Below are 8,440 nucleotides of genomic sequence, written 5' to 3'. Positions count from 1 at the left end.
CTGAATTATATATCTATTTACTAATCTATTTTTCTCCATCTATCACACACACACACACACACACACACACACACACACACACACACACTCAGAAGGAAAAGGAAATGGAAAACAATCACGGCTGCTAAGATGCCAAGCAAATTCAAATATCTCTTGGGTTGAACATGTCTCTTGGGTTAGTTGTGATGGTTATAGGAGACTTCAGCAAGGGCTGCGGATGAGGCTGGGAGCCAGATTACAGTCAACTAAGGAGAAAGTTGAATGTGAGGAAATAGTTACAGCAAATATACGAGTAGACAATGTTATTGAGATATTTGTGAAAAAGAAAGAAAAAAAGTTGATTACTTTTTTAAAAAGATTATTTGTGTTGTGATAATGAGGGATATTGACTAAGCTAGAAGGTTTGCAAGAATCCAAAGGAGCAGAGGTTAAATAAGGTTCCTGAGAGGGCAGTAGGCCCAGTGGAAGAATGCAAAGCCACATGCCGAGGACACGGTTCCTCTGTGGCAATAGGAGAGATGTAGTTGTAGGTAATTATATGTCTGAAAACAGAAAGACCAAAGAGCTGCTGAGTGGAAGATTGCATTTTCTTTGTGAAGTAGAAAACTAAGCTTCCTAAAGAGTTTGAGGAGTAAAGGGAGGAGAGGAAGGGTTGTGAGAGGTGAGATGAATGAAGAAAGTGAAATCAGCCATGATAATTACAGAAGAAGAATGTGATGGAAGAACTTCCTTGAGATTGCTCAGTGATCAATTCATCCGATTTAGCTGAAACTTTCCTGGTTTTAGCACTGAGAGTCCCCTATTTGGAAACCCCTCACTCACAAAGACACCTTGTTGCCTTAGTTCAAAGATCAAGAACTAGTAATGCAACTAAGATATATAATTAATCATTCCCTATACTTTTCGTACAAATATACTTCCTGATTAGCCCTTTTTGAATTTTTGTTCAAGCAACAATAAGTTTCTCATATTCTTTATAAATTTTAGAATATCAGCAGAGGCTAAAGAAAAACACTTTGGCTGTTTAATCTCAACACAGTCAATGAGATGAAGGAAATTATACCATAAGTTATGTGACTATCTCAACTGTTGACTTTTCTTCTGGCTACCTCTGATTCTGAATTTCTAGGGAGCACTGGATTGCAGAAGAGTTGGGACAACATTCACTCAAAGAACTTACATACTTTATTGATGCCATACTCAACAGTGAGCTGTTACATGCATTCCCCCTCCGACCCCATAATTTTCAACCTGTAAACTTTTTAAGACCTTCCTGCATTTTACATGTGTGTGATTTGAGTGGTGTTATCAATTATTTGGTAAATATTAATTGTTTTTTCCTATTTAGCTTAATTATAGAAATTTGTATAAAACATTCTAAGCATTGCAACTCCCCTCACAGAAAAGAATTAGTAAGGCACTTACTAAGGTAGTATTGCTATCATTAAATAGAAAAATCCTCCTATCTAATAGAGGGAATATGCTAATTGACCCTCATGCCATCGCAAAGATGGCAGCACCCACAGCCAATAAGGAGGGAATATGCTATTTTACTGCCCCTCCCTCAAAGATGGTGGCACCCACAGCCACAAGATGGTGGCGCCCAGTCCCCTCAGCCCCTCAGCCACCCAGGGCCGGCCCGAGGCTCAGGTAATCAGGGCAGGCCGAGGCTTGTGCTGCTGGCAGTGGCAGCAGCAGATGTGTGATTGGGCATCACCTTCCCCTGATCACTGGGTTGCCTCCTATTCCTGAGGGCTCCCAGACTGTGAGAGAGGGCAGGCCAGGCTGAGGGACCCCCCTTCAGTGCATGAATTTTCATGCACTGGGCCTCTCATATATAATAAAAGGGTAATATGCAAATGGACCCTAAGGGCAACCAGGAATGACTGGTTGCTATGATGCTCACTGACCACCAGGGGGAAGATGCTCAATGCAGGAGCTGCCTCCTGGTAGTCAGTGTGCTCCCACAGGGGGAGATCTGCTCAACCACAAGCCAGGCTGACAGCTGCACAGCAGTAGTGGGAGCCTCTCCTGCCTCCTCAGCAGCGCTGAGGGTGTTTGACTGATGGACAAGACCCACTCCCCATGGGCCTAAGCCTCAGTTGGACAACCTCCGAGGGGTCCCGGACTGTGAGAGGCTGAAGCCTGGGCTGAGGGAGCTTGCCGAGTGCATGAATTTTTGTGCATCGGGCCTCTAGTAATTTATAATAAGAACTTTAGAAATAAAACTATGTTATGAATGGAAATCTAAAGAAAATATTCAAGAGGGAGCTGCAAAATATTAAATACTCACTGATTTCTCCAATCAATATGAATTAATATTTGTCAGTTATTATATTTTTTAAAGGAATTTTATTCTTCTATAGATTCATTATCATGCTAATCTAGCAATAAATTTTCAGAGTTATTATATATTCACACCAGTTAATAATTTAATTCTACTTTTTTCCGTTTATAACTCAAGCCTACTTTATATGGTTTCAGAATATTATTTTTAGAAATTTGTATTAATAATTAAAATATGATATTTTCATATTTAATGTTATGCATGTTTCCAAACTATTTAACTTTGATGAATTTATAATATATGAATTTAATTTTAAATTTAGAATTTTTGGTGATGCTTTTTCTCTTGAAATTACACTGCAATTACTTTAGAGACAACATTTTTTTTTGAAAAGTGATAGATTGTTTTTAATATTATCTCAAAGCTGACACTATGGAGCCATAATTTTGACTAAAAAATTGGGCATTGTGCTTTTGTACTGTTCCTGGCTCAGCTAAAATACCTAACTATAGCTAATGATGCCAGATCCATCAACGTTTGAAAAATCTGAAATTACTTTAAAGTAAGTAATATTCTAGGGCTATTTAAATTCCCTGCTCTGAGGGCTTTGTGCTGGGTACCCACATTTCCTTGTAATTGTGTGTGCATTCTCTGGTTCTGATTGTAGAGAGCTAACTATGTGAAAAGAATATGAGGTATTTCTTAAAGGCTTAGAGTTTGGTGAGCTCTGTCTGCATCCCAGCACCAGTATGTACCTCCTGCATACGTTGGACTTTAATAGCATGTTGGAATGTTAGTTCTCCCACTTATAAAGCAGAAATATCAATACTTACTGCATGGCATTGTGGTGACTCTTCAAAGAGTCAATGCACACAGAACACTTTAGTGGCTGGCATCCAGGCAGCATGTCACAAAGACAACTTTTAGTTAAAAACTCAGAGAATCAGAGGGTAGATTGGTGGTGACAGGGGCGCGGAGATGGGGGACGGATATTTGTTGTTCAACAGGCATAAAGTTTCGGTTATGCAAAGTGAGTAAGTTCCAGATATCTGCCTGTAGTTAATGATACTTTATTGTACCCTGAAAAATGTGTTGAAAGTGAACAAAAGAATCTTTTATCAAAAATAAAATAATGAGAATTAACATTTACTATGTTTACTATGGGCCAGGTACTAAATTCATTCATTCATTAAATCCTTACAAAACTCTATGAGTGAGATTTAGTATTTATTATCCCACTTTCTAGATGAGAAAATTGAGCCAAAAAACCACCAAACATTGAACGCTTTGCTCAAGATTATAGTGTATCCAGACAGCTGCAAAGCTGATCTGAATCCTCTCTTCTCTCTTTGCTTGCTTAGTATATTCTTTACAGACTTTTCTCACATCACCAGTAACGCCTTATAGCCTCTAAATTTGTTTCCATGTCTGTCTCCCTGTTCTAGAAAGAAGTATCTGTGAAAAAGTAGTCATTATAAGGTAAGTTTTGTATCTTTAGAGCTTAGAGTACAAAGATACTCAATAGTAATTAAACCTTTGTAGTGGAAATGCTACTCATTTTTCTATACCCCTCCCCTTATGCCATTCTCTTCTCTCTCTCTCTCCCTCTCTCTCTCTCTAATAAACGTGTGTGTGTGTGTGTGTGTGTGTGTGTGTGTGTGTAAGTATTTCGGAGTGAGTCCACTTGATAACCCCAAGAATGACACTGATAAATTCTAACAACAAATATAGACAAATTATAGAATCACATGTAGCACCAGGCATTCCTTTTTGTTAACAAAATGCTCTGGTTTAGATCACCTTTGAACCAAACAAGATGGAATTCAGTGTAATGGACCACTTTCCTCTAGTTCCCTCTCTCTGCTACTTCCTAGGAGAAGAACTATACAGATAAAAATCAGAACAGACTAGTTTCACCCAGCATATGAAACTAATGGCTAGGTGATCTCTGGCAAGTTCCTACCCTTTTAAAGCTAGTTGCCTCAGTAATAATGAAAAGATTAATGCTGACACATTCACAGGGAGTTTGTAATACACAAATGAGATAAGGTGAAGTGTTGAGCATTATGGCCCACAGATATTTTGTGCTCAACCAATGTAAATATTGCTATGACTATCATCATTTCATTTATCATAAAAAACCTTATCACCTTGAACTGCCGTGGCCTGACCTCTCAGACATAGATTCTGATCTTGCTAAGAGGGTATCCTTTGCTCTGAAAATGCATTCCATCCGCCACAAAGGTTTTGAGTAATGATGTTTGACAAATATTTTCATTGGTTATTTGAAAATTTTCATCATGCCTGAGCTAAATTATTCAAACTACTTTATCTTTGAATACAAAATACATGTGCATCTCCTGTTTCAAACCTAGCCTATTGCAGAACTTTCTCCTTGGGTGATGTGGGTCCCCTGTGGACGTGGAGCTTGGCAACTTAGAAGGATGACCAAATGGACCTGACCTTCACTGGTGTGTGGACCCAGAACCCTGGTGAATTCAGGTTCTTGTGGGGAAAACCCGTCAATCAGCCTGGGGGTGGACTCCTCCTCCTCTTCCTCTTCAGCCTCCTCCGGCTGTGGTGGCGGGGTGAGGAGCTCTCTGTTCCCTGAAGGCATCATTGTTGCTATTTCAATCTGAAAAAGAACAGAATTTGATCACTATCTCAATTACTCTGAGGCAGTAAACTTCAGATATTCATGTTTGCCACAAGAGGGCACTCATGTTCTGAAGTTCAACACTGACTGGCCTGCTTGCCTGGGAGAGCACATGTGGTTCAGGTTACTGCTATTGTTTTTAATTAGTTTTGCTTCTTATATCTTAGTCATAGTTCCCAATGTCTTTTTGGGGGGATGGTTCTTGCACTTTTAAACATTTTTATATATTTTTTAATTCCATAAGTTTAAAAAACCTAAATTTATTGTTTACTAAATACAGCATTGCAAGAATGCATCATTGTGCAAAATTCAGATTCACCCAGAAGTGTGTACAGTCCCCTTCACCCTGCCACCCTAATTCTGTTCCCCTTGAGGATAATAACCAAGAAACAATTGTCATGTATATTTCAGTTCTTTTAATCCTTGGTCCCTGGATTCAAATATTCTGTTTCTTTACAACAACTTACAAATCTTCCAATTGTATTTTACTGAAAAGTATTATTCCTACTAAAGTACAATATGTGTAGACTATATGATTTGATGATGATATGCCATTTCTTATATATTTTCAATATTACTTTGAATAACAAGCATTGTCAATGATATTTGGGAATGTCAAAATTGACCTTTTTTTAAAAAATATATTTTATTGATTTTTTACAGAGAGGAAGGAAGAGAGATAGAGAGTTAGAAACATCGATGAGAGAGGAACATCGATCAGCTGCCTCCTGCACATCTCCTACTGGGGATGTGCCCGCAAACCCAGGTACATGCCCCTGACTGAATCGAACCCGGGACCTTTCAGTCCGCAGGCCGACGCTCTATCCACTGAGCCAAACCGGTTTTGGCAAAATTGACCTTTTTGAGAGTTTTGGCAATAGAAGGCATTTAAAAAACACTCAAATAGCCCTAACCCAGCAGTTCTCAACCTGTGGGTCCTGACCCCTTTGGTGGTTGAACGACCCTTTCACAGGGGTCGCCTAGGACCATCCTGCATATCAAATATTTACATTACGATTCATAATAGTAGCAACATTACAGTTATGAAGTAGCAACAAAAATAATTTTATGGTTGGGTCACAACATGAGGAGCTGTATTTAAAAGGCCAGAAGGTTGAGAACCACTGCAACAGGTTTTGCTCAGTGGATAGAGCGTCGGCCTGCAGACTCAAGGGTCCCAGGTTTGATTCTGGTCAAGGGCATGTACCTTAGTTGAGGGCACATACCCAGAGGGGAGTGTGCAGAAGGCAGCTGATTGATGTTTCTCTCTCATTGATGTTTCTAACTCTCTATCCCTCTCCCTTCCTCCCTGTAAAAATATCAATAAGCTATATTTAAAAAAAATAATAAAAAACACTCAAATGATTTTTCAGGGATTGTAGTTTAGCTTAAACTTGCTTTTCTCTTCTTACATGCATATTATAAGCAATGTTATTGCATCTAAGACCACTGTTTGCATTTAGAATAACCCCTTACTCTCAACTCACCTTCCTTGTCTCAATGTCATTTGTATTAATAAATGTCTACCTTCCTGATGACCTTGTGACCTTGGGCAGGAATTTTGTTCAAAGCAATTGTTTGGCAACGTGCCAGCTTCACCCACAGGGGCCTAGTTTCCCCATGGCATCCCCAGGAAAACCCGGATTTTTTCTTTAGCAGGCTGACATGGCCTCTTGATCCTTTCCAGCCTTCTTTATTTGCTTTCATTAAACAAGTAAAAACAAACAAAAACAAAAAAACCACACAAATTACTTTCTAATTTATTTAATGTCAAAATGATATGCAAGCTAATACTTCCCTGTGTAAAATGCGGACATAAGTAGGGCAGATACTTTATGAATATTTTAGATAATAATTAACAGTTTCTTTTATTTTTATTCTTATTTTGGTTAGTCCTCACCCGAGAATATTATTTCCATTGCTTTTCTTTTTTCTTTTTTAGAGAAATAGAGAGAGAGAGAGAGAGAGAGGGAGAGAGAGAGAGAGATAGTTATAGAAAAAGAAAGAAGAGAGAGAGAGAGAGAGAGAGCGAGAGAGAGAGAGAGAGAGAGAGAGGAAGGTAAGCAATTACCTCGGCCAGGGCTGGGTATTGAAGCAGCAACCCAGTATGTTCCCTTGTCTGGGAATCAAACCCATGACCCCTCAGTTTGCGGGTCCATGCTCCAACCACTCAGAAACACAGGCCAGGGCAACAATAACATTTTAAAGATACACTTATTTAATGTTATTTTTGATAAATTTGAATATATTGCTTCACAAAAGAAAATTAGTTTTAAAAAAATAATCACCTAAACTTTCTTTTGTCAGTGCACATTTCTGAAGCATGTCTCCCTCAGGGCTTCTGCAGAGTCTTCCTTTCAGCCTGCCCTAAACTGGGCTACAGTGGCTCCACTCTTTCTCTGCCTCTCCAAGCTTACTAGATGGTACCCTCTCAGTTATGTCATATATCATTATACCTCAAGGCATAACATACAACCAAGTACTTACTGAATACAATATAAAAAGTTTACATGTCCAGAATATATCTAATCCATAGCTCTATGCTTAATCCTAGAGATCTTGCTGAGATCAATCAATGGCTGCATTCATGCTTACTTTAATATATTTAGAGCATGAAATCAAACCAAAAGCAAATTCTACTGCACTTGGTGCATTAGAAAGCCATCCATGAGGATATAATGGCCATAAATCTCCACTGAGAAGGTTGGGTACATTTCTTTAAGCAGAGAGACATACGGGCTCCATCTGCAGGGTCGGAATGCGGCAGACGAGGAAGGAATGGGTATGCAGAGAGACCAAAGGAGGCTCCAGGAAGAGAGGAAATTGAGACAGATGTTTCATGGAATGGAGGCAGCCTAAGGGGAAAAACACATTCCAGACTCGTTGCCTTGAATCCTTGGCTTTATAGGAAAAACGTTTGCACGTATTTTTAATGGATAATTGTTTTTCCACTGATTTGATGTGAAGCTGTAAAGATCTCACTTGTCATCCACTATCATGAGGCAAAACAGCTTTTGTGTTTATCAGAGACTGTTCTGTTCATGCTTACTTGCTATTAAAGTGGGAATGTTGAACAACTTTTTAAGAGCAAAGAAAAGGAATGCCTTTTTGGGTCAGCACAATAGCAGAACTGTAACCGCAAAGCACTGTGCCCGGAGAGCATTATTGTCACTGCTGCATAGAAGGGATTCAGCCCTTCTGTCTCTGTTTCCTCGCTCACCAGTTTTCATAAGGTGACATGCAGTTGTGAGGCAAAGAAATGAGGCATTGATACAAAAAGCTCTCCCTGCGGCAGACTTTTATGCTGATGCTGCAGAACCTTAAATTTGGGAATAAACAAACACACATGGCCAGAATACATCCCTGCCTTTTTTTTTTTCTCAAGCTACAATCGGTAACACACGAATGCAAACATTTATAACTGAGCCTCGGATATAAGTATCCATTTTTTTCTTAGATTTCCTCCATTCATTTTTATACCTCCTATTTTACCCTGA

At 39.1% G+C, this 8,440-nt stretch overlaps 1 protein-coding gene across 1 annotated transcript in view; it reads right to left on the bottom strand.

The window, feature by feature from the left end:
• The window catches only part of EPYC (epiphycan), a 57,349-nt gene that overhangs the window by 23,318 nt on the left and 25,591 nt on the right, over positions 1 to 8,440 (bottom strand). The window contains exon 3 of the mRNA XM_006759354.2: positions 4,751 to 4,922. Coding sequence (XP_006759417.1) covers positions 4,751 to 4,922 — 172 coding nt within the window. The remainder of the gene's footprint in view (positions 1 to 4,750; positions 4,923 to 8,440) is intronic.

This window comes from Myotis davidii, unplaced genomic scaffold, assembly GCF_000327345.1.
Source record: "Myotis davidii unplaced genomic scaffold, ASM32734v1 scaffold656, whole genome shotgun sequence".
NCBI lineage: Eukaryota > Metazoa > Chordata > Mammalia > Chiroptera > Vespertilionidae > Myotis > Myotis davidii.
The sequence above is the reverse complement of the archived record's forward strand: the minus strand, read 5'-3'. Positions and strand labels throughout refer to the sequence as shown.